Source organism: Dreissena polymorpha, chromosome 11, assembly GCF_020536995.1.
Source record: "Dreissena polymorpha isolate Duluth1 chromosome 11, UMN_Dpol_1.0, whole genome shotgun sequence".
Classification (NCBI taxonomy): domain Eukaryota; kingdom Metazoa; phylum Mollusca; class Bivalvia; order Myida; family Dreissenidae; genus Dreissena; species Dreissena polymorpha.
Window position 1 is genome coordinate 65,043,745 of NC_068365.1, and position 27,815 is coordinate 65,071,559.

At 34.5% G+C, this 27,815-nt stretch overlaps 1 protein-coding gene across 7 annotated transcripts in view; it reads left to right on the top strand.

The window, feature by feature from the left end:
- Positions 1–1,004: 1,004 nt before the first annotated feature.
- Positions 1,005–27,815, top strand: part of LOC127851293 (uncharacterized) — a 38,494-nt gene continuing 11,683 nt past the window's right edge. The window contains exons 1-9 of one of the 7 annotated variants that reach the window (XM_052384987.1): positions 1,056–1,285; positions 1,652–1,718; positions 2,375–2,473; positions 4,307–4,405; positions 11,863–12,030; positions 12,895–13,492; positions 16,466–16,624; positions 19,241–19,661; positions 22,490–24,193. In XM_052384987.1, the coding sequence (XP_052240947.1) occupies positions 11,951–12,030; positions 12,895–13,492; positions 16,466–16,624; positions 19,241–19,661; positions 22,490–24,193 (2,962 nt within the window). In that variant the 5' untranslated portion in view covers positions 1,056–1,285; positions 1,652–1,718; positions 2,375–2,473; positions 4,307–4,405; positions 11,863–11,950. Of the gene's footprint in view, positions 1,286–1,651; positions 1,719–2,374; positions 2,474–4,306; positions 4,406–7,949; positions 8,005–11,862; positions 12,031–12,894; positions 13,493–16,465; positions 16,625–19,240; positions 19,662–22,489; positions 24,194–27,815 lie in introns of those variants that run through there. The other 6 variants (XM_052384992.1, XM_052384989.1, XM_052384990.1 and 3 more) reach the window with 6 other exon arrangements.

Sequence of the window (27,815 nt, forward strand, 5' to 3'; positions counted from 1 at the left end):
TTTAGGAAAGCGATAACCGGTGCTGCGTTGAAGTGTAGATAATTTATCACGCGGTCTTCCCATGTGCGGGCATATACATTTGATAACCTACTTTTATGCAAATGAATACAAAGGAAACTGTAAATAGTTTTTATGGTATATCAATAATAATAAGGGAATGTACTGTTTCCTAAACGTTTATTGTTAATAGTGATTATTTATTCACACGCTTTCTATATCTTATTGTATGAGTCGTCTAAACTATCTGTGTTTTGTTTGTCATTTAAACCAACAGTAAGTAAATGCGTTAAACCAATGGAGTGAACACAAATGTACTGGTAAATTGTCAATGGTCGGTATTTTGGTATATTTTGTATTGTGGCTCTATATTTTGATTTCACTAATATTCATGTTTATTTGAATTTAAATGCGGGCCTTTTCTTTTTAATACTCACATTCTTCCGTGATATGTTAATGGAATGCATGCCGACATGAGGTAGAATTAAAATGTTACTACAAGGACATGTTTTTTGAAGACATAAATTGAACCCCACGGTCAGCATCCAAATAGTGTATGCATGCATGCTTTTCTTGGATACGAAATCAAGCAACGCTCATAATTACATTAAAACCAAATTTAGTTGGGTGTTTAAGTGAACACTTCCACGTTCTAACGAATCGAGTAACACATCTGAATGTATGCTTACAATCGAGCCATTGACATTCTTTATTCACAAGTGCATTCCCGTAAAGTTCTCTAAACTAGTGCGCTTGTTCTCTCAAAAAAACGTCTGCATGTATTGAAAGAGTATTGCAATTTTATACCGTAGTTAATACCGACCAAAACACAAAACAATTATACAACTAAATACTAATTTCCATAACATAAGTTCCAATGAAAACACATCACTGTCATGTAGAATACATAGAAATTAAGCTCTAAGTATATGACATTGACCTTTACCTTCCTTTGTCATACTTATTCTAAAAATAAACGCTATCTAATACTTGTTTACAATTGATTGCCTGGCGAGGCCGATACGAGTGCTTTCAAGTTTATAACAACCGACCGGCGATGTAATCAGGCAGTTAATGAAATGGCCTATTGTGGTTAAACATCTTTTTTAAATGTTGGTTCGTATTGTAGCGTGGGTTTTTGCTTATAGTGCTTGTAACGGTTGTAATACTTGTTTGGTCTATGCCCGACATCAAGCCCGTTGATGGCAACACACATATTTGTTTGCAGGATAATGGATATTTGCGTTGCAGCGAAACGGTGACAACTTTTAGTCGGATTTTAGAAAAGGTTCGTCTTTCTTTGCATTAAGCATGCACTGTTAAAAGGCCGTGATAAAAAGCGATGTTATATTGGACAAGACCAATATGTATAATATGCTGGAGGTTTCTTTTAAATGTAACTTAAGCAGTTTTTTTAGTAGTTTATCAAATGTTTTACGTTATGATGAAACCGGGCCGGCAAGCTCATTTGGTAGAGCGTTGGACTTTTAATCCGTAGAATGCGGGTTCAAAGTCCGGGTCGGCTTCATTAAAAAAAATATTCAAAGGATTTTCTGTTTTCTGAACTAAGTTTGTCAGTTAACTGATAATGGCATTAGAATGTGGAATTTGTTATAGTAAACCAGCAAACACACCATGTTTTTCAATATTTCAGGAAGTTGAGAATGTTTATGCAAAAACGACAAAGCAACATGTAGAAGATACGAAAGCATATTTTAATAGTAAGTAAAATGCAGGCAATGAGGCTTTAATGATTTTCGAACACAAATGCAGCAATTAATATAAATACAAGTATACAACAGTTGACTGTTCATTGGCACAAGTGCAATAATAATGCATTTAGTGTACGGAAACCGCAAAAATAAAAAGCTCTATATATACTTCGTTTTATTAGTAGTAATGATATCATATTCCGCATGTTTCCAATAAGAATAGTCCGCAAGCATATGTGGATCGATATGTACACACTGAACATTAATGAAATAGTATTCGTTTTCCTGGCAATTTCTTATCGTCTCAGAAACACAGTCTAGCCTTTTAAACAAACACTTTGTTTTATTTACATTTATGAAGGACTTTTTTGAATTCGTTTATGGACGTTTTGACAGTAGCGAGACAATTTTTAACTTTAGCTTGTTAAAATGTCTAAATTAAAAAATGCATAACGATATGTTCACTACTCCGCAATTTGTGCGACAATAAAGTAATGATAAAACAGACGCACTGTGCTGTTAAACTAAGCATACTGTTCTTACTTTGAATTCGCTGTTTTGTGTAATTATATGTGTCGTATCGAAACGCACCATGCATGTTAACCTGCAAGACGTCACATAAGCGGGATATTTTAAGGGTTACATAAATTGCATGTGTTTTATAGCTCACGTGAAGATAGAGCTTAAGAATGATTACCTGGCTACAATTCCTGACAAGAAGCCCTCAGCAAAACTCGTAGGCCAAATATCAAACCTAAAACAGGGTATGTTTATTGCTTAAGAAGATTATGTTAAGTTTTTGCAATCGTCTCCTTTCCGTCCTTCGTCGTCAGCTGTGGGTCGTGAGCATTTGCTATGCGAACGAAACAGAGGCCGTATTTATTGTATTGACTATAAGTGCCGATGATATATCGGCTTATTTCCTTGGATCGATCGCGATGGAACCAACACTCGGAAACATGGTCAAATTAAAGAAAAAGCATGTCAGAATTGGAATACATTAATATCTTGCGGCTGTTTGGTGGTTAGTGAGTTCGTTGACTTAATTGGGTTGCTGCCATCCAGTACTATGATGTAAATCAGTTTTATCATACCTTAAAATATAAATATTTAAAATATGCATTCAGTCGGTTTTAAAGAATATTTTAATCTGTAAATATAACACGAGCTATATAACATAACGTGGCTTTAAAAATTTGATTTTATGCACGAGTGTATTTAAATTTATATTTTTAATCAAATTGTAACCATAATCTAAATATTAATAACACAGCCCAACAGTTTAAAAATTTGTAATTGATATTTTTAGATGCCTTTTAACCAAAAGTATATACTAAAATTACTTTTAATTAGAGTATATACAAGTTTTAAAAACAAATTTAAAATGAACGGTTTGAAGGACACATTCAGATGATTTCGCGTATACTTACTGAAATTGCTTGTAGAAATCTCTGTTGTGCGAGTTAGTCATTTAGACATTCGAAAGAAAAAATCTGAGTGGCCAACAAATTGAATTTAAGCCCTGTCTAGAATTTCAAAAATGTGCGATTCATCACACACGAATTTTTTTTTAAACCAACTACCATACAAGTCTGGTGTATGTGGTCTTGTTGAACCATTTGTTCAGGTACATCCTGCTCATATTACATGCCTAGATGTGTTTGCTGATACGCACAAAATAAGTTTCAGCCGTGTTATTTATTTCCTCATTTTTGCGGATAAAATATTTCCTGTTTGCGTCAAGTCGAACACGGGTGTTGCGTAGTTCAGAATGCGCCTCGCTTGTCTAAAGGCAAATGTATAAACTGCCTGATGCTTGGGATAACACTGAACAAACGCCATGAGGATTGAAGGTTATGCTGGGTAGTTCAAATATATTTTGTTCTTTATTACCATTACAGCGCTACGGCAAATATAACTTTCCTGAAAGGTATTTTTAAATTTTATCAAAGTGCTCATCATATTATTCATTGTGGTCCATGTTATGCTTCTTGTGTAATGCATTAAAGGTATATACAGATGTAGCAAACAGACTGTGCTAGCTTGGTATAGCAAAAAACCTGAACAATCCAATGTTAAAGGATGAAATTCACTGATTGACTTATCACATTTTGTCAGCTTTTGTGTAAGACTGAACGATAACAGAACATTTTCCGCATTAAATACATGTAAATATCGCGCATTAATATGCATATGCGCTTACAGTAAATGCACGTATGTTGAAAATTTATCATTTAACATCGATACACGTACAAAGTGCATACCAGTTATAGTGAAATGACATTTTATTGGACATTTATACTAAATGAACTTTTTTCAAAATATTGGAAATAACAATATTGTTATTTCTTTGTTACAGTAGAATCTAGATATGTTACACCGTGGTTACAATCAAGTTTCAAACAATTTTGACAAAAAGACTAAAAGTATCTGTTTAAATTTCAGTGCATCTGCCTCTAATAACTTTTCATAGCTACTATCATCCCGCTATCTTAGACACAGATATGCACAATGTTTGTGTAAGTGTTTTAAAGATAAAAAAAACTGCTTTCGATATACTGTCGTGTAAGGTCGCATGTTGGTACTTATGTTTTCAGATTAAATGTACTGACCCAGCATTTGCAGATGTCAGCTATTCCATCGGAATATGATCATTTGATAATCACAATTGTATACAACTTCTCCGAATTTAAAAGGTAAGAGTTTATTGTATATACCATATTTATTTCTTGACAACCGGTCCATGAGTTTAATGATACGACTTTAAATTATCATCGATACGTTCTGGACATGTAATGTTGTGTATTTTTAAAGGGACTGTCCAACCGATTTTGGCTTGTATTAAAGCTTGTCATTAACTGCTTAAAATGCTTTATATTGATAAATTCAAACATTTGAAATAAAAATCTTCAGAAAAAATAAGAATTTTAATTTATAAAAGAAGAAAATAACGTTAGCCCCCACAGGACTCGAACCACTGACCCCTAGAGTCATGGAGTTATGGAGTAAAATGCCTCCCGACTTTACCACTCGACCATCCACGCTTACGACTAATGCGGAGGTATTTTTTAGCTATATAAGCAATCCTCATAGTTCCCCACAATATCTATTCGCGTCGAACGACGCTTTTGACTGTTGGACAGTCCCTTTAAGTTTTACAATGTTTAATTTATTAATGCAGTATTACCAATTTTTGTGACGATCCTTCACATGATATTTAGTCTACACTAAGAGGAGGTCATTATAATTATTTAAATAACATAACCTATAATTGTGTTTTTATTTTATGGAGTAGTTGAAATAAGTCAACTGTCAGCTGTATAACCCAAATATTTGTGTTTTCATGCTGTATAGTAGTTGCAATAAGTCAATTATCAGCTGTATAACCCAAAGGGTTGCTGGAAGTTGCATGGCGCTGAGTAATGTCCAAAGATGCAACATGTAATAACCACCACAAAGGCTAATGAACACTGATACTGTAAAACATTATCAACGTTTACCTGTCTGCAGCACAAACTTATGCAAATGGTATTATTCAAGCAAGCCATCAATTATTTTTATTTACTGTATTATTCGTTTGATCTCTCTATCCAACATGTTGAAAAAGAGTCGTTATGTGGCCGACTTAAAGTGTCGCTATCAGTAGGGTCGCAGGACATCAATATTGTTCACATCGTGATATTCGATGTAACGTAAGTAAATGTCAAAGAGATGTCAAATACTTACACTGTTATAGATGTCAACAATAAACTGTCAGCAACAATAGTATGTTGAAGCATCGTCGTGCTTGTTTAGCTTGCATGCAAAGGATAACGTCCGTAGGCTGCCATTAAGGTAAAAGTAATGTGTTGTTGAAGTGTATTCATCGCTTTCCTTAATTGGTAACGAACGACGTCTGTTTAGTGATGCGCGACGAATCTCTGCGCAGAACTGCAATTGTTTTTATGAAGGGTTGCATATAGAGTGCGTTTATATGAACTAGTTGTATATTGCATATATTCGTTTAAAAAATGGGTTATGTCTCTATTCTCTGGGGAAACAAATGTAACAATATTTGAATACTGCACTGGGGTTAGAGATTTTGTTCTGGGATTAATCTCTTTGGAACTTAGAATCACATAGAAAAACTCATTTAGCCGATTGTTATTGGTTGATCCGTTTTCCCCGCTTTTCATCCGAATTCATCTGTATTCAACCTTTTCAAGCGGTTTTTAGAGATGAATTGCGTAATTCATTCCTTACACGGATTGATCTCCACGCATGCGCAGTCCTTAAAGAATCGATTTTGGATAAAAATAACCTCTACAAATGCGCAGTCGATTTTAGGTGTAAATTAACATGAAAAAGCGGAGTCTATCATTGTTGTCAACGCGCAGGCGTTTTTTTTTATGTATAATTTAATTGTGCCGATGTCCTGCATAATAAAATGTTTAGCATTATGCTGCATACTACATAGTGTATAGCTTATAAAACACGCCATGTGTAAACTCAACAAATATTGTTGTGTACGTGCGTGTTTTTAAATGGTTCAACTAGGATTATACTATGATATGTACCATCATGATATACACCAAAGGTATATCAATTAACAATAATTCGTGTTATCGCAAGTTCCAATCGATTCAACAACCAATATTTCAGTTAAGTGAGAAAGATGATACATCTTGTCGTAATTATCATATCTACACATCGCCGACATCTGGCTACACAGGCTTAACAGTAAACGCTTTTAATCCACAATGGAAAAATGGTCTCCCTTAAAGAGATTGTATTGGCGCTCCATTGCGGATGTGTATTCAACATGTTTATTTTTTATAGTGTTTGCTCGTAATAACTAAACGAAAAAATTGAAATATTAGTTTATTATTAATTTTTTACTGTTTATGTAACAAGTATACTTAATAAAAGAAAATAATGACAAATATCAGTTTAGGAAAAATAGAGAACTTCAAAGTACCATCAGGGTAATAGCCCACGGTAAGCCCCCTGTGCGACTGTGGTAGAATGTATTTTAACACCTAGAGTTTCATCAAGATGCGTTCATGCAAACACGTTATGTATCAGAAACATTTATATGAGAGCAGTCTACATTCTTTTGGCAAAGGTGCGACATATTATATTATAGTATAGTTGCCCATCATGCGATATGGCTGGTAAACAGACTTGGCTAAGTTATTATGCTCATAATCATTGACTCGATGTTTGCAGATCAAAAGATTACAACTATGTAAAATAGAGAGCGGATAGTGTTTATTTTGTATTTTCTTTTATAATCAAACTTTCATAATTGCTGCGTCCTTTGAGCAATATGCCTGGTTATTTAACTTGCCCAATGTATTCTTCCCACACGCAGTTTCTCTAAATTCCATGATTTAACTTTTTGAGATATTGAGCGAGCATTATTTTCATTGACACTGCCCGCCCTTCGCCCAGTGCCCGACGCCGACCGCAGGTGATCCATAATTTGTTTTTTAACAAGATTGTGGAACTCGAAACAGTGTTAACAATTTCGTTATTTCAAAAAGTATCATACATGTATCTAAGTGTGTATCTACGTATACAAGTTAAGAAGATCGCATTTCGTAAAACCAATTCAACCATTGTATGACAAGACAATGAAATCTTGCAAAAACTGCGTTTAAGTTTAAGACAAGTGTCATATTGCAACATTTACATGCGAAAAGCACACGTTTAAGAAAACTACATACAATTACCAGTTTATTTCAGCTAACACTGTTCAAATTATAACTGAGTGAAAGCGAACATAGTCTCTTTAACCTTTGAAAGAAAGGCAAGGTAATGGTTTTATTGTAAATCATTCATTATTATTAGCATTATTATTATTATTATTATTATAATTAGTAGTAGTAGTAGTAGTAGTATTGTCATGTTTTATTCAGTTTATCTAGTAATGATATATATGCGTTATTTAATGTTTATTGTGTTAACTGAATATATTACCTCGTCTTCCGATATCTCCCAAATAAAATTACCTTAAGTTTCGTGCCACAAAAAGCTTAAAATAATGTCGTTGAAATCAAACACGGTTTCTTTTCAACCCTTCAATTTAACGTGAATGCCTTTGCGTTACAGTTTATTGAAGTGTGTATAGGTTTTCTTTGGATTGAATAGGAAAATAAAACTAAAGCTGGCTATACTTAAACACTTGATTTAAATGTTTGGGTACAGTTGTAAACATCACGCGATTTAGTTATGTCTGTGTACGTTTTATTATGGTATCAGCTATCAAGATATTAGACAAACGTTATAAATTGTTTTAGGAGTGAAATCAGAGGTAAGCTTTGCGCGGTTATTTGTTTGTTTGTGAGATAGTCTTTGCGCCTAACTTTCTTTCGTGAAATAGACTGGAGCGTTTTCTTAAAATACATTATTTCGCCACTGTAATTTAAACAACACTAAGTATTTCGCTTTTGTTCCATTATATTGTTTTGATTTGACACTTGCTCAAAAACTTATTTTCGTACATGCATTATTCATCCAGATCATGCACGGATCCGCAAATGTAAACATATTTGAAGCCTGTCCCGCTAATTAACCTTACATCGAACAGTTCATTCACTTAGCAAGGTCATATTCTGTTCACGTATTTTTCCATATTTGAATTAGCTTTTCACATTAAGTGAACCATGGTAGATGCAACTTTTCTTCTTGTATAACGTAAAGAAAGAATTGCATGTGGTAAGGTATATTCAAACACCGCTTCTTACTGACCATACTAATTTACTTACCATGTATCCCAGCGTTCAAGGTCAGCAAGAAGTCGTTTTTCTCATATAAAGTTAGGTTTTTTATCCAAATTTGCTTTTTATTTTTTATTTTACCCGGTGCACTTTTGCTAACAACTTGTGATATTTTCTGTTTAGTTTTATACTTCCGGCCGGCATGAAACGTTAAGGCATCCCATAATTAAAAATATATAGATATATTGGCATTTTAGAGGGTAACTTGTATTATCTACATAGATAAATGGTAAAGCTTAATAATAATGTATGCCCATTGTGCTTGTTGGTCAAATAAGTATTGTTTAAAAAATCACATTACAAGGTACATATTTATTGTGAAATGTCCCATGCACAAAACATGTAATTTACCTAAGATAAAATGAAAGTTACCGCCTGGAATTAAGGCGGAAGTTTTATCGGTTATAGTAGCAATATAAACTATTTTACGGCATAACTAACACAAACAGATCATATACATTTCAACGTACGTGATATGGTGTGCTTGAATTATAATGATATTAATCCAAAGTTTCATACACGTCAACGGTTCGTTAACAAGTGTTTAAGTTGTTGCAGTAAAAAAAAGCCGAGTATCCCGAATTCTAAAATACGCTATTGATATCGACGATGAGCAGGTATTTTATTTGTTAAGAATTATTATGTTGATAAAACTCGATTTTGCAGACATACGTGAATCATATTGTTTGTTTGCAAGGAATATCGTTTTATCAAGAAGAAATCTGACCTGTGCATATTTACTCATACAAGCCCAGAGCATTCAAGAAGTCAATTCTCTGTGAAAATATGTAAAACTATTTAAATACAAGAATGAACAAATATCCATTTTGTAATGTATTTATAGAACAATCTCGTGAATAACATACCTAAGCAACCAAGCAAAAAGTACTATACTATAAATAAACAATTTATAGTATACATGTAATAAACTATTTATAGTATACATGTAATAAACTATTTATAGTATACATGTAATAAACTATTTATAATATACATGTAATAAACTATTTATAGTATACATGTAATAAACTATTTATAGTATACATGTAATAAACTATTTATAGTATAGTACTTTTTTGCTTGGTTGCTTAGGTATGTCATTCACGAGATTGTTGTCAGATTTCTTCTTGATAAAACGAAATTCCATGCAAACAAATAATATGTCTCAAGTATGTCTGCAAAATCGAGTTTAATCAACATAATAATTCTTCAAAGACAAGGCAACGGATAATAAGTTTAAATGTTTGATTACCTTGCTCTTGACTTACAGATCATTTCAGAAGCAAGTGTATCCGTTTCCCCGGCCTTTTTAATGAAAATACCTTCGAATGTTAAGTGAAATATTATTAAACACCCATGTTTCGTATGCCCACATGTAGTTAAATCTGTATTTTTGGACATACAAAGCACACAAAGTCTCCCCTGGCAGAAAAAACTTTATTTCATACAACCAAGGTCATGTCAGGACGGCCTTAGAAGTTAGAAAGAAATTCATCCGTTGAATAATCGATGCATTCTTATATATGTTACCGGTTGTTAGCAGCAGTGTAATGGCGGACGCGGAGAGTATTCAGGGGAGATAATTGGGTAATGACTAAATTCTGGAACGGTCTATAAATCGGTTATATTTTACCAAAACAATGATGAGATGTAGATCCATGGGTGTTTAATAATATTTTCACTTAACATTCGAAGGTATTTTCATTAAAAAGGCCGGGTAAAGGGATACACTTGCTTCTGAAATGATCTGTAAGTCAATGGCAAGGTAATCAAACATTTAAACTTATTATCCGTTGCCTTGTGTATCCAGTAATAAATATAAAATAATTTTCGTGTAATCGATAAAATGTAAACCGCATGACCATCTATGCATTAATTGAATCTAACTAAAAATGAAAAACAATTATCATGACGTTTATCAATAAACATTTCCATTTTTTGTATCAATCATTCAGTAAAATAAAAAAAGTTAGATGGAAAATTAAATCGATATTAATTGAATTTTAGTCATTATCCGATTAAAAAAATGGCAAAAATTTAAAAATAATTGCAATGGTAATTAAAATTACAACATTTAAACTATTCAGTAAATGTTACATCTTATATATCAAACATGTTTCATACACAATCATAACATTTATTGAACAAGTCATAATTCAAAAGGATAAGGAGACCTCGCTACTATTTTATCACAATATCATCACAATATCAATTATTGTAATATTTCATTTTAATTTCACGAGAGAGTGATTATCACAAAGATGTTAATTGATGAATTCAAGTTATCATGGATTATGCAGACCGATTTTGTATTCAAGAACGATGAAATGTTACTATTTGACATGAAATAATATTTGTTAATACTATTCACAGTAGTTTTACTGTTTCCTTTATTAAGTCGAAACCCGATGGCTCAAACTTATCGGTTACCGACAAAAAAAGTTCGAGCAATTTGGAATTCGAGCCAACAGTTTTAAAATATTCTTATGTTTACTAACATTAATCTGCAATAAATGTACACCTCTAGTTGAAGAGTGTTCATACTACCTTAACTTCGTACGACCTTCGGCTTGTGAACTAATAAGAACCAAATATATACTTAATATTTTTGAGTAAGCACTATTTTAAAACAGTTACACATACAATCAATCAAATGTCATATTATTAATGTATACTTTGTATACAGCCCGTTTCTTAGTAAAATATGTACGGTTACATGTAAGATACAACGATAAGAAACAAAGCATTCATATTAAAAGCACTATATACACATTGCTGAAAAATTAAAAAGCACGACAAGTATTTTTGTATTCGCTTTTTTTCTTCAATATTGACATGGTTTATGTATACAAAGTTTCCAATTCCATCAAGTTTACCTAGTGCATGTTGTGGTGCAGCCGTCCCAGCCATAATATAACAGCATCTACAACAAACGCCAGATTGTAAACAAATTGTCATCGTTTACTCAAATCAATTAACAATTGAGTCGATGAAATATTTGCAAGTATAGCCGGCCTTTAATCAAGTGATTATAATCAATTTACAGCTTTATGCAACCCGAAGCGAGTTCGAGCCAAACGTACAAAATAACTTGTGAAAACTGTGACCTCGGCTGTGAAAACAGTTCGAGTCATCCGATAATTCGACCCTCGCGAATACGAGCCATCCGACAGAAATGTAAATGAATATAAAGCAATAAAATAGGGTGATTCAAGAAGAGATCGAGCAAACCGGAAATTCGAATCAAGCTATTTTGAGCCATCGGGATTCGAATGTAAAAACAGATTTAACCTGCCATTGTGCACACCTTTTGGCTTTGTCTGTGGTTAATCTGAGAAATCATGTACACTATATCAATGTGTATTTAAATATTTATGTTATTATATTTTCAGAAATTAAAGGATGACCAAAAACGAAGCCGATGGGCAGTTGTATGCCATTACCAAAAATCAGCGTGTATGGAATGTGACCAGTAGCTGAATGAATTCCTTACCAGTATGTCATCAATTATTCAAGAAACACACGATTGTGACAAGCCCGTATTCGCATGTATGTTATAGGTATGCAGTGTTTATTGAAAAACATGCGCACCAGGGAGGAGGATTATTCGACCACTCGTGCATTCACAATGTTGTGCTTTTCATTATTGTATGAATCTTGCTTCGAATATATTTTGAAATATGTATTGGCTTAGTCTAAAACTTGTTTTGGTTCAAAATATACATACATACATGGCATCCAGTGCGAGGGAGAGTTTTCCTTACACGAATTCATGTAACACGCTAAATGTCAAAACTAAATTGATATCTTATCTTTCATAAAACTTGTTCAGGGAAAACAGCAAGAGCATACGAAGCATGTATAACAACAACTTCACAAACACTGGCCAACAATATTTATTTAAATAAGGTGAAATACCTAGGGACTGAATCCCACATATACGTAGCATTTAAAACACCGTTTCGATATAAACCATGGTTGACTTTTTTTTTATAAATGTAAAGTGCACAACATTACCGATATACTTTCTTTACAATAACTAATAGGACAAGTAACACCGTTTTTATGCACTGAATAAGTGGAAGACATTACTTGTCTATTAATATTTTGTTATGCGTGAATTCTAGCAATGCACATTATGACTACTGGAATAATAGCCGACGACTGCAAAGTTGAACATGTCTAATATTCAATAATAAGGTCAGTTTTTGAAGCACTGACATTTTATCTCTGATTGCCCATATCTCACATAAAGTAATGTATAATGTGGGTGACATGCGATATTACTAAACCGTTAACAACATCAGTAAACTGATCAGTGTGGTCAAATATAAAATTTGACATTATTTTTGGCAGTTTTTGAAACATAACCGTTGCCCTACATTATTGAAATTAAACGTAAATGACTAATATATGTTTTACAGGGATATAGCGGACTACACTACAATGGCGAGTCTATCCGCTGTGTTCTCTGAGAAGGAAAGGACGAACTGGCTGAAGGCGTGGCTAGCAGTTGACATTGCAAAGGCTGGTTTAGAGCAATTTGTGGAGAACGAGGCTATAACTTTACAAGCCAGTATATACAAACTTGTCTTGTCTAGTAGTCAGGCGCAAGCCGCGTGTATAGGCTGTCACACTGCAAATTTGCTAAAATGCCCAACAAAAAACGTATGCAATAAACGGGGATCACACAGCACATGCACATCGATGCATGATAGCGCGTTAAAACAACCACGACCATGTCCTGCTAATGTGTGTAATAAAGTTCATGACGAGATTGTTAAGCAGCATAGATTTAATAATCCGTCTTGGAAAAATACAACGGCGCAACAATGGGCAACAAATCCATGGCAAGTAGGCAAGGCTTATCTACCTCCCGACGGATATGCTGGGAAGACTTCGGTTCAAGATACAGATTTCAACGGAATCATCAGCTTTATGATGAACTGCAAACACTTTGACAACAGCTTGTCATTCCTTATTTCTCCAGGACACCATCATTCGCCATGCCTTCTGACAAAAGTGAGTGTATTATTATGCTTGCATTGCTTTTCATCAGATGGAGAGAACATTTTAACTGAAACAACCGCATGTCAATCTATACAAGTATGTGTCGGTTTCCTTTCAGGTGAAGTCTTTAAAATAGTTGCTTCGATTTTTAACTTTAAACGTATACAATTGCAATATCAATGCATCAATAAAAGTAAGCAATCGAGCTATAACTTTGTACCTGGCAGTTACATTTTTTTTTCTTAGTTTACATTTTCAAATTGCCATTAACACAAATTGAATACTAAAACTTGACAATCACAAGAAGCAACAACTGCAAGTGGTTGCATTAATATAGCGGATACGATGTCAGCGTAGCGATTGGGAGGTCAATGGTTCAATCCATAATGTGGGAGCGTTCTTTAATTCACCCCCCCCCCCATATAAACAAAGTACCGGTTCTAGTCCCAGGAAACGAACTCGATAGCGTTTCAAATAAGCCTAAGGTTGTCTATGCAATCGAGCTTAAATAAATTGGTGTTAACTAACCGCAGTTGCTGTTTCTATGTCGGCATATAATTGCTCATTCGCCTCTGAGTGCCTAGATCACGTGTGCAATATTAGTGATCGCCCTCTGTCCGTCATCCGAGTTTCAGTCTAACTGTGTTTGCTTCATTATTTTTTTTATACGTGTGGATGACCCTATTATTCAGTGGTAAATTGATATGGTCCATTGCAGGTGTTAGTAGAAATATCTTACAGTCAGTTAGCGAAAAATGTTCATACAAAATATGTTCATGTATCGCATAAACATCATTTATCGAACAGAATTTCATCCGTATTATAGTAGTTGTTTTTATAATACCTTTTGCAGTATTTCCCATGTAGACAGTTGGCAAAATGTTCTTTCTGAGCGTCGATACATGTATAGTAATGCATATTGCACTCGTGAATGATAACCATATATTGATTACACATTTAATAGAAATTTACCTACTTAATCGACTTAACAACGGTGAATTAATTTATGTTTTTTCTTTGTACACTAATTTTAGCACATATTGAAACACTGACTGTAGTGCAGATTAAATCGAAGTGAAAATATGTATTATGTGCATTAGGTCAAACGTTCCTCTAAAATAGCGTTATAATATTCGCAAGGCATTGGATGGATAATACCGGATTTACCATGGACGCCTATCTGCCTGATTTCCGGTCTGAATGTCTAAGTCTGATTCAACTGGGACACTTTAAAGAATACGAAAACCGAAAGTATTAGGCCTGCATACTTCAAACTCGCCTGTATTAATAAGATTATGTGTTGATATGCAATAAGTTATATGTATTGCTTACCACATTTTGCTTAATTAATTGCACGTGTTGATGCCTCTTTCGAAGAAGCTGTCGCACTGTCTGATTCCCGTCGGTACGTCCGTAAGTCTGTTCGAAAAATACTGTCGTAGTCATACATATACCAAATAGTGCATTGACGGATTTTGAAATAATTGGTCAATTAGTCAGCTAACAAATACAACAAGTTGGGTTTTAAATTCTGTCCGTGCGAATGAGGGAGTACTTGGCCTTACATTTAAGCGTGTGGAGATGCTTTGGTAGAAATACTGACATAGCATGTGTCCTTCAAAAGGAGAAGTGTATTTAAAAGGTAAATATGCATTTAAAAATAAATAATCATTTAAAAGTAGACACGGACAAAAAAAGTTGAAGATTTATTTGATAATCATGTTTGCTTAATGATAACAATCTTTATTAGGGCATCTTCCTTTGCCTTGCTTCTTTAAAATCACCAATAATTTATAAAAGGCATCACACTAGAAATAATCAATGCGTCAAAAAGCACAGCAAATCTAAAATGACTTGAAGAAGATAACACAAACAAACGAATATAACAGGATGTTAACTAGTAGGCTGTAGGCTGAAACTTGCTCGGAATATTTTATTGTTCTAAACATATCAAGGCTAAACTAGAATCTGGATTACGTTCATCAAACACAAGGTCACAAAGTTAAATCTATATGATGAATCATTATTGAATATGTTACTTGTCAATTACATTAATACTTTAATACTATTATAAACAAAGCATATACGTTCCCTCTGAAACATCGAAGTGCTCATAACTCTTGTACCCAGAACAACAACCACTTCTTTTAGTGGTTTTGAGTTTTGTTATACCCCTTTCTGTTAAGGAGAAAACCTGCCAGCTTACTTAAAACTGGTGCAGCAAAGCTTTGGTTGTCTTGCTTTTTCTTGTTATTGGTTCATGCTAATACACACTTTCATACCATGTTTAATGGCGTCGAGTTTGTTTCGAATGCATTTAAGCACTGACTAAATTCATGAGTCGTCATGCTTACACAAATGAATTTCACTAGCATTGGCATTATAGCATTTGGTTTAATGGGCAAGAACATTTATTTAATTCCTTAATCAAAGCAATACACCCGACATAAATCTAATACTGAATGTGAGAAAAATTGGGGTAATTCATGTCAATACAAACAATTTTTGACCCTAAACAAAAGATACAATTGTGATATAATGAGTTATACACTATAATCTAAACTTCCCACAATTAACAACACACGCACCATGTATTATACACATATTCTGCAATTATATCTTTTTTTTATTTAAAATACAATTACTAAACATCGACATGTTAAGGCAAAAATATGCTATACCAATAATGTGTTTGCGCGAGGCTGCGAAATTTTGCAAACATGGCAATCGTTGCTATTAATAGCGCACACATACTTCGAAAGAAAATTCGGAAACATTGCTTTTATTTATCGGAAACGAATTTCAATTTTGTACAGCGTACGAATCAAACTTTCGATCTAGAATAGTTTTAGTATAGTTATGTAGATGTTTCATTTTCGTCCACACATCATGCATACATGCATTTCATGTAGACATTATCTCGACCATTTTAGACATTAATACGTAATATAAGTATCAGATACACACACATTTAATGTTTTATAGGCACGAGACATTGGCAGAACTGTCCGTCACCTGTCTCAGTGTAAAGTAACAGACCCAGATCTCCAGGACATCTTCAAAACACTGACATGCCTGCTGAGTGACCCAACGTGTCTAGTGCATGACGTTGCTGCAAAGGAGGCTGTGAGGAAATTAGCAGAGGTATACATTTGTGTTTCGAGGCAAACCTTATTGATATGCGGGTTCCTATTTGCCACTAAAAGATTATACGGGTGATATGACATGTTTTAAGAAGACATTTATTATCATGTTGATATGCGGGTTCCTATTTGCCACTAAAAGATTATACGGTGATATGACATGTTTTAAGAAGACATGTATTATCATGTTGATATGCGGGTTCCTATTTGCCACTAAAAGATCATACGGGTGATATGACATGTTTTTGGAAGACATGTATAATCATATTGATATGCGGGTTCCTATTTGCCACAAAAAGATTATACGGGTGATATGACATGTTTTAAGAAGTCATGTATTATCATGTTGATATGCGGGTTCCTATTTGCCACTAAAAGATTATACGGGTGATATGACATGTTTTAAGAAGACATGTACTATCATGTTGATATGCGCATTCCTATTTGCCACTAAAAGACTATACGGGTGATATGACATGTTTTAAGAAAACATGTATTATCATGTTGATATGCGGGTTCTTATTTGCCACTAAAAGATTATACGGGTGATAGGACATGTTTTAAGAAGACATGTATTATATTGTTAATATGCGGGTTCCTATTTGCCATTATAAGATAATACGGGTGATATGACATGTTTTAAGAAGACATGTACTATCATGTTGACATGTATTATCATGTAGGTCTACAATAAATTAATGATCTTGTATGATTAACTTAATTTAATTAACCTTACATGAAGTGCATGCACATAGTTTGCTAAATGAGGTGCATGCACATAGTTTGCTAAATGAGGTGCATGCACATAGTTTGCTAAATGAGGTGCATGCACATAGTTTGCTAAATGAGGTGCATGCACATAGTTTGCTAAATGAAGTGCATGCACATAGTTTGCTAAATGAGGTGCATGCACATAGTTTGCTAAATGAGGTGCATGCACATAGTTTGCTAAATGAGGTGCATGCACATAGTTTGCTTCATTAGTGCATGCACATAGTTTGCTAAATGAGGTGCATGCACATAGTTTGCTAAATGAGGTGCATGCACATAGTTTGCTTCATTAGTGCATGCACACAGTTTGCTAAATGAGGTGCATGCATATAGTTTGCTAAATGAAGTGCATGCACATAGTTTGCTAAATGAGGTGCATGCACAAAGTTTGCTAAATGAGGTGCATGCACATAGTTTGCTAAATGAGGTGCATGCACATAGTTTGCTAAATGAGGTGCATGCACATAGTTTGCTAAATGAAGTGCATGTACATAGTTTGATTAATTAGTGCATGCACATAGTTTGCTTCATTAGTGCATGCACATAGTTTGCTAAATGAGGTGCATGCACATAGTTTGCTAAATGAAGTGCATGCACATAGTTTGCTAAATGAGGTGCATGCACATAGTTTGCTAAATGAAGTGCATGCACATTGTTTGCTAAATGAAGTGCATGCACATAGTTTGCTAAATGAGGTGCATGCACATAGTTTGCTTAATGAGGTGCATGCACATAGTTTGCTAAATGAAGTGCATGCACATAGTTTGCTAAATGAGGTGCATGCACATAGTTTGCTAAATGAGGTGCATGCACATAGTTTGCTAAATGAGGTGCATGCACATAGTTTGCTAAATGAGGTGCATGCACATAGTTTGCTAAATGAGGTGCATGCACATAGTTTGCTTCATTAGTGCATGCACATAGTTTGCTTCATTAGTGCATGCACATAGTTTGCTTCATTAGTGCATGCACATAGTTTGCTCCATGAGGTGCATGCACATAGTTTGCTAAATGAGGTGCATGCACATAGTTTGCTAAATGAAGTGCATGCACATAGTTTGCTAAATGAGGTGCATGCACATAGTTTGCTAAATGAGGTGCATGCACATAGTTTGCTTCTTTAGTGCATGCACATAGTTTGCTTCATTAGTGCATGCACATAGTTTAAATTAATTTGTACTTTTAGATTTCAAACCAAATTGCAAACATTACCATATTATTAAGAAAAATATACCTACCTATATAAATGTTTGGTTGGATTTAAATAGTAAAGTACTTATGAAAAAGAAAGGTTAAAATAATGTTAGTACATTTGCATGCGCATATACATCTCTCAAACGTCTTGACAAACAATTTGTGCTGAAATGTTTTGTTTAATAAAATAATTTAACATTATAAATAAGTAGTATGATGAATCTACATCACGAATTCAAAACAAGACATGAAAGAAACGTAACTTTGTGATATGAAATTCATTATAGTATCCGTACTTGGTCCATTACAAAAAAACGACGGGCTTAAAATGTAGTAGTAAACGTGGGTAATTTGTGTCCTGTATATCGTTATGATTACTCTTCACTAGTATAATTAAATTCGGTTGTTCCGCTTTATCGTCAACAGCTAGTTGTATGTTACCAGATATTTGATCAGACGCTAATAACCTTGTCTTATCTAAGAATAAAAGTATCATAATAACGCTGCTTTAAGATGAAGAGCAATCGTGATTTAAACTAATTATAGTGATAAAACTTCATAAAACAATTGTAAACAATGGATTTATGAAACATTTGTTAAATGATTAATATCAGGTTTTCGCATTTAAATCATAAGCCTGTTTACAATACAGCTGGAACAGGATACATTGAAGATAACCACGGAGGAAATGATTCGTCTACTAGAGGCTGCGCAAGATACATTAAAGACAGTTGAAAATATAGCAGATAAATCTATGTCTGAGATGCAGATGCACCTTGAACAATGTAAGAAGGCTCTCAATACACACTTGGACAAATGTAAACAGGAACTTGATGAGCACACTGCAAAATGTAATATAGCGGAGAAGAAGGATCTCAATACACACTTGGACAAATGTAAACAGGAACTTGATGAGCACACTGAAAAATGTAATATAGCGGAGAAGAAGGATCTCAATGCGCATACGGACAAATGTAAACTGGAACTTGATGAGCACACTGCACAATGTACACATGCTATAGACGAACATGTGAGCAAGACGGTGGAATCGACCTATGGGCAATCTTGTAAAGGTATTTCTGACTTTAATTTTACTTCAAGTTTCCTATCAATAACTGCAAATTCATAAAACGGATAGTCTCTCGTGTGTTAAACACTACAGTGTACATATTGTCATTCTCAGTATGCGTCGTTAGTAAATCGAATGTTCAATAAAAGTTCGTTTACTAATGTGCTCCCCTGCCCTAGTGGTAGAGCGGGGATGTCTTACTTTTCCGTTGACGTATGTCACCTACCCACTGCCCCTGGGTTGGTTTTTGACGTTCACCCGTACTTTGTCAGCTTTTATTACTCGTGCTGCTGGGTTACCCAGATACCCTCATCACCAAATAGTCCGAATTATCTTGGCATCATAGTAGGGAAGCCGGTTATGTCATCGACACTCTGACCAGGGAACTATTTTTTATAGATACATGATACTTGTAGTAGGCTGTCTGACCTCAATTTAGGCTGATACTATTGTATTATTATTGCCCTTCGTCCGTTGTTCTGCTGCAAAATGTATTTTCTGACACGTTTGTGCATTTTTATGCCTCCGAAGGGGAGCATACAGATTTTGAACTGTCCGTCAGTCCGTCAGTCAGTCTGTCCGTCAATCCGAAAACTTTAACATTGGTCATAACTTTTGCGATATTGAAGATAGCAACTTGATATTTTGCATGCATGTGTATCTCATGAAGCTGCACATTTTTAATGGTGAAAGGTCAAGGTCATCCTTCAAGGTCAAGGGTCAAATACATGGAGTCTGACCGTCCGTCCGAAAACTTTAACATTGGTCATAACTTTTGCAATATTGAAGATAGCTAATTGATATTTGGCATGCATGTGTATCTCATAAAGCTGGTCATTTTAAGTCGTGAAAGGTCAAGGTCAATGTCATCCTTCAATGTCAAAGGTAAAATATATTGCTTCAAAGCGGCGCAGAAGGGGGCATTTGTGTTTCTGACAAACACATCTCTTGTTTAGTTATGCTCATACGTTCACAGTGTAATGTGTAGATGATCAAAAAAAAGGAATCGTAAATAACCTAAATGTGTGGTTGATTGTAATAACAAAAGTGTGACTCTGAACAGTTAAGACCGAGTTATGGCACTTTGTCTTTTTTAGAAATATAGTGATCTGTGTCGAAACATGGGTTGTGGGTGTTTCAGTTTATCTAACAAATGTTTGAAATTCGACCACTTCAGAATTTCTTGTAACATAGGCGGGGGGTGGAATGGAAAAAAGGCCTGGCGTGTTTATGGAAGAAAATTCGGTTTAAAGTTCATGCTAAAACGCGTTATTGATACATTTGATGGTATATGCGTAACTATAAACACACAAACGTAAGTGTAATTATTATTATATCGAATTTTTAAACTGACTTTGATCAATATATTTAATATGTCTACCTTTCATCAGCTTCCATTTCCTTCACGTGTCAGCACAGTACTTTACAGAATTACAAACAGTATACACATATCAACCAACATGTTGTTCCTCAGAGATTTGCGAACGATAATTTTGTAAAATGTATTTCTTTACGAATAAAGAATGAAATCCAGTCAACAAACCCACTGTCGTGACCATGACACGTATTCATGTTGTCCATTTATAATGAATAAGTGTTAATTGCATCTAAAATGTATCCTCCGTTGTTGATGGATACACGTATTTCATGAATTCATCCTAATATTGTAATGTCCATACTTTTTCTCAATTGTTTGACATTTTGGAATTCTGACGGATGCGAAATCTGTGAATAACAACATAAAACACAGGCGCAGTGCCTTAAATGTTATCTTCATACGTGTTTATTTTCATTGTTAAATTAAGAGCAATATTGAGGAAAAATGTATCGCTTGGCATATAATCTACACCTTTGGGAAAAGGGCAGATATATGGCGCGTTTAAATAACAAAGTACTATTAAATAATATAACACACATAATAACATTTCAGATATCTTATTGAGTTACCTACTTGAGCACAGTAAAGTACTATTTTCCGCAACAATCCCTATATTGAGCGACAATTGTGTAATGATATGACTTAGTATATACAACATTAAAGAACAATTATATGTTGACTGTATAGCAAAACTAGCAATATTTTTTTCAATATGTTAAAGCATTGCATACTCGTTCAAAATTAAAAAGAATTTTTTGATTGAACATGTCAACCAATTGAAAACGTGTAACTTTGTAAACCAATATGTCAACTTTTTACTATATAACTAATCACAATTTAAATGGGATTTGATATTTTAATAGCATTCAAATGTATTGTGTACCGTTAGGCTAAAGCATAGATTTACCCATAACAGATATGGATAGACCTACGAATATTATAGATGTGGAAATAACTGAGAACATTATTTATTAAACATTAGCCAAGTCTAGAGTATTTGTTAGAAGCAAGCGCCCATTTTTAGTTATACATTTAACTAAATATGGGTCGATTATTATTAACATCAATTTCATTATATGAAGATCAAATGTAAAGTCTATAATAACGATCCCAAATTTTAAAAGTACAATTAATATGTATACTCCAGTATATAATCACAAGACCATATTCACTGTCAAATGTTATGGTATCTTGCTCAGGACAAATGCTCTAATAACAGTTATGCTAAGTTCGAACCTGGGTCCTTTGGGATGAAAATTAAGAAAAAATCTTTGAACACTCTAGAGGCCACATGTATTGTTCAATCTTTATGAACATTGTCTATGATAACGAGCTAAGTTTGTAACTTAGTCAATTAAAATTACAATTATAAACGAGTATATCCATGGTAACAACAAACATCTGCTACTACTACTAATAATACGTAACATGAATAAATAACGTTCCGATTTCAGAACTGATAGAGCGTACGAAGAAACTATACAGTGACACTTTAAGTCGAGTTACTATATCTCCATTGAATGACTACATACAAGAAAAAGTAGGAGATGTTTATTTGTCGCCAAAAATTGTTCAAATGTCCCAGGACAGAGGTACGTTTAAGAAAACAGACTCACAGGTTACACAGTACAAGGATGTGTTGTTTACAGACGACACAGTTAACCCACGAATATTTCTTCAAGGTGAGGCGGGGTCTGGAAAAACAACGTTCTTAGCAAAGATGGCCCTAGACTGGTGTGGGGAACCGCATGTTTGTAGTGCATCTGATAACAGATCAATTTTCTTTAGTGATGTCGATGTTCTGCAAGGCTTTGTGTTCGTTTTCCATATCACATTGAGAAATTCGGTAAAACAATTCGACGTATATACATTGATTAAAGAGCAAATAATAGACTCGATATACTCCTATGAAGACCGTGCGAAGGCGTACATACTATTGAATGAGATAATGAAACGTGAACAATGCTTGGTACTACTTGATGGTCTAGATGAGTGGACCGGACCTGGAGATCATCACAACATACCGACATTGGTAGTAGATCACAGCAAGTGTGTGATGTTATTTTCAACACGACCTTGGAAATTGGCTGTAAGTAAAATTATGCTATCGGACATGTATACATCGGTGCAATTGGAAGGAATAAACAAGCCGTTTGAGCTCAGCAGAATTCTCCTGAGCCGTTTGGTAGATAAGGATGATCTTAAAATTAAATACTCAGCATTTAAGAATTACATAGCGAAACAGAAGCTCTACAATTTACTGTTATCTCCAATGATGCTCTCTGCAATCGTTTGTTCATATGCAGAGGGAACAGAACTCAAAGGCTCGAAGTGTGAAATATACATCCTTTTACTGGAAAGTCTGTTTAAGAAACCGAACAGTGAAATGTGTACATTTGAACAGCCCCCATTTCGATGCTTCACAGGGACTCAATACATACAGCCCAATATGGAATCCCTAAATCGCCTTGCCGAACTAGCATTTCATTTGTTGTTTGTAAATGCAAGGGAAAACTCACTAGTGTTTACTGACACCGAATTAAGGAAATTTAAGTTGAATGAAAGGGAACAAAAGGAATTTGCATTAAAATCCGGAATTTTGTCGTCAGCACGAAACACTTCGTCACTGCGATCGGCATCTTCATTTTCGTTTATCCACTTGAGCATGCAGGAATTCCTCGCTGCTTATCATATTGCCCGCAATACCCATCTTGTTGATGGCGTTATTTCTGTGTATCTTAAACGTCACAATGATGCATATCGCGAAATATCACAGGTGTTTATATTCCTGTGTGGACTGGATGTATCGAGTGTGGACTCGCTATCAAGCATGATGGAGCAGCACCATGTTATGCCAAATTCTAACTACGACGTCTGGCTTCGAAACTACAGGTTTCAAGACACCATACTGACAGGACTCCGAGAAGCTGTTGCAAACGGACATAACGACATTCGCCTTAGACTAAGTCGCTTCAGCTTCGATAATGATAATATCATAGACCTACATAGGATTTGGACAAATAATGCGTCAAATGTTCTTTCCTTGGAAGTTGACAAGTATCAAAATGACGAGTCAGCATCTCATATAACGCTGGACATATCATTGTGTCGGAAGCTGCAAAAGTTACACCTACAGGGAGGCGGCATATTGCTTAAAGGTAAATATACCATAAAGTTAAATGTTTGTAAAGATCATTCGATGTCTATAATGAACAAGGTACATGTTTTTGTATGATTTTTCATAATTACTGTACTTAGCTTATGATAAATTGTGTCAGGCAGTAAACAGACATGCACACCAATAATATATTAATAACGTGAACTTTTATGATGTTTAGAAATAGTAAAAACACAATATATTTATATATTTATGTTTACGTGCCATAGATCATCATAATGTCGCTATCAGAGCAGCACAACAAATGATAGTGATGTAATGATGGTTTCGCATTTTTTCCAGCGTGTGTTTGTATAGGGCAATTTAGTGAGATAACAAAATGTAGGAAATAATGAAACATTGCAAGCATTATTACAATATTATTTAAATTCATTAATTATTTTTAAAGTAGCGGTAAACAGCATTTTCCAAAATATGAAAACATTACACAATTACCAATTTCCATTTGAAACAAAATCAAAATTACATACATTTCCAATATCGCGTAATCTTTAAGTGAACAATAAATTAATGAATAATGGTGTGAAACCACGAAACCATTGACAATTAATTAAGATTAAATAATACGTATCGACAGAAAAACCGATTTAAGTGAATTAAACAAAAACGGGAGTGTTAAAAGAATATCAGAGGACTAATTTAAAGAATGAAGGCTTTATCATTAAAAAAAAATACAGTCTGCTCTTCTCAGTTTTTAAACATGTTTGTATTTTTGAATCAAAGACGATATGTATAATAAAGTATAACCTTTTTTGCACTGAAATGTTATATGTGTTGTACTCGGTGTTAAAAGCGAAACCTGTTAAAACAGTTTTAAAAATAACTTTAATTATCAATTTACTTTCGTAATTTGATAGCAATACTATCACATTTTGAAAATAAGAATATTATAAAAAAAATTGCAAAATCTGCACTTCGAAACTTGTTCCATTGAATAATTCTTATTAATTTGTGTTAAGAGCGAACAAGTTCTTTGTGATTTAAAGTAACTCAATAAACTATTGAAGGATTCACTGTAAGACATATATTTGAAATATAAATATTGAAATCTTAAAAACAGTATTATTTTAATATTTATGGAAAACATGTTGCCTTGACTCGTTTCGCTCTTACCAAAAATTACACAAATATTGTTCTTATATGGTTTAAATAATACGAAACAAATGGTTACGAATTTATCTTATATTATTCTTCCTACTTATGTTTTTTTATTTTTGTCGCCTTAACCCATTTATGCCTAGTGAACTCTCCCATCCTTGTAAATTGGATCAATTTATTACCAAAGTCGGGGACGTCTAGTATATTTATTTCTATATTTAGAATATTCCTCACGGAAATTCCTTTAAGCAAACATTGCAGAACCAGATGAGACGACGCCGCATCATGCGGCGTCTCATCTGGGTCTACGCTGTTTGCCAAGGCCTTTTTTCTAGACGCTAGGCATAACTGGGTTAACATTGAAATTGTTCAAAATTATTCATTTAAATCTTTAACGAGCTGTTTTTAAATGAACTGTGTTCATTTGTACCTTAATCTTATATCTTAGTTGAATGTTCTGATTCATTCGACTTAGTTTCGTAGTTCCACCATATACGACATTGTTTTCATAATAAATAATATAAATATATAAATAAATTTATTTAGTTATAGTTATATATATATATATTTATTTAGTTAGTTAGTTATAGTTATATTTATAATTTTGTATTCTTTCAACTTGGTTTGTGTTAGTAAATTCTGAAATTCTGAGTTCTACATAAAGTGAATATGGTAGCTATGTAACGTTTAATAGAAAATATTTGAGCACATTTCACAAATCAAACACACAACTACAGCATCTCCCATAATTCATAAGAGCACTGTTTAAGCATAAATTGCTAAGACTCTTATACTCATAAAAGCAGTATATCAGTATGCATATCAAAGTCTTGAATTGCGAAATGGACCGTGACTGGTCATAAGAGCGGTAAATCAGTATGCATATCAAAATATTGAATTGCGAAATGGACCGTGACTGGTCATAATAGCGGTAAATCAGAATGCTTATCAAAGTATTGAATGGCTCAAGTGGACCATGGCTGGTCATACGAGCAGTATATCAGTATTCAAATCAAAGTATTGAATGGCTCAAGAGGACCGTGGCTGGTCATAAGAGCAGTATATCAGTATGCATATCAAAGTATTGAATGGCGCAAGTGGACCGTGGCTGGTCATAAGAGCAGTATATCAGTATTCAAATCAAAGTATTGAATGGCGCAGGTGGACCGTGGCTGGTCATAAGAGCAGTATATCAGTATGCATACCAAAGTATTGAATGGTGCAAGTGGACCATGGTTGGTCATAAGAGCAGTATATCAGTATGCATATCAAAGTATTGGATGGCTCAAGTGGACCGTGGCTGGTCATTCGAGCAGTATATCAGTATGCATACCAAAGTATTGAATGGCGCAAGTGGACCATGGTTGGTCATAAGAGCAGTATATCAGTATGCATATCAAAGTATTGAATGGCTCAAGAGGACCGTGGCTGGTCATAAGAGCAGTATATCAGTATGCATATCAAAGTATTGAATGGCGCAAGTGGACCGTGGCTGGTCATAAGAGCAGTACATCAGTATGCCTACCAAAGTATTGAATGGCGCAAGTGGACCATGGTTGGTCATAAGAGCAGTATATCAGTATGCATATCAAAGTATTGAATGGCGCAAGAGGACCGTGGCTGGTCATACGAGCAGTATATCAGTATGCATACCAAAGTATTGAATGGCGCAAGTGGACCATGGTTGGTCATAAGAGCAGTATATCAGTATGCATATCAAAGTATTGAATGGCGCAAGTGGACCGTGGATGGTCATACGAGCAGTATATCAGTATGCATATCAAAGTATTGAATGGCGCAGGTGGACCGTTGTTGGTCATACGAGCAGTATATCAGTATGCATATCAAAGTATTGTATAGCGCAAGTGGACCGTGGTTGGTCATACGAGCAGTATATCAGTATTCATATCAAAGTATTGAATGGCGCAAGTGGACCGTGGCTGGTCATACGAGCAGTATATCATTATGCATATCAAAGTCTTGAATTGCGCTAGTGGACCGTGGCTGGTCATAAGAACAGTATATCATTATGCATATCAAAGTCTTGAATGGCGCAAGTGGACCGTGGCTGGTCATAAGAGCTGTATATCAGTATTCATATCAAAGTATTGAATGGCGCGAGTGGACCGGGGTTGGTCATAAGAGCAGTGTATCAGTGTGCATATCAAAGTATTGAATGGCGCAAGTGGACCATGGCTGGTCATAAGAGCAGTATATCAGTATTCATATCAAAGTATTGAATGGCTCAAGAGGACCGTGGCTGGTCATAAGAGCAGTATATCAGTGTGCATATCAAAGTATTGAATGGCTCAAGAGGACCGTGGCTAGTCATAAGAGCAGTATATCAGTATGCATACCAAAGTATTGAATGGCTCAAGTGGACCATGGTTGGTCATAAGAGCAGTATATCAGTATTCATATCAAAGTATTGAATGGGTCAAGTGGACCATGGCTGGTCATAAGAGCAGTATATCAGTATGCATACCAAAGTATTGAATGGCTCA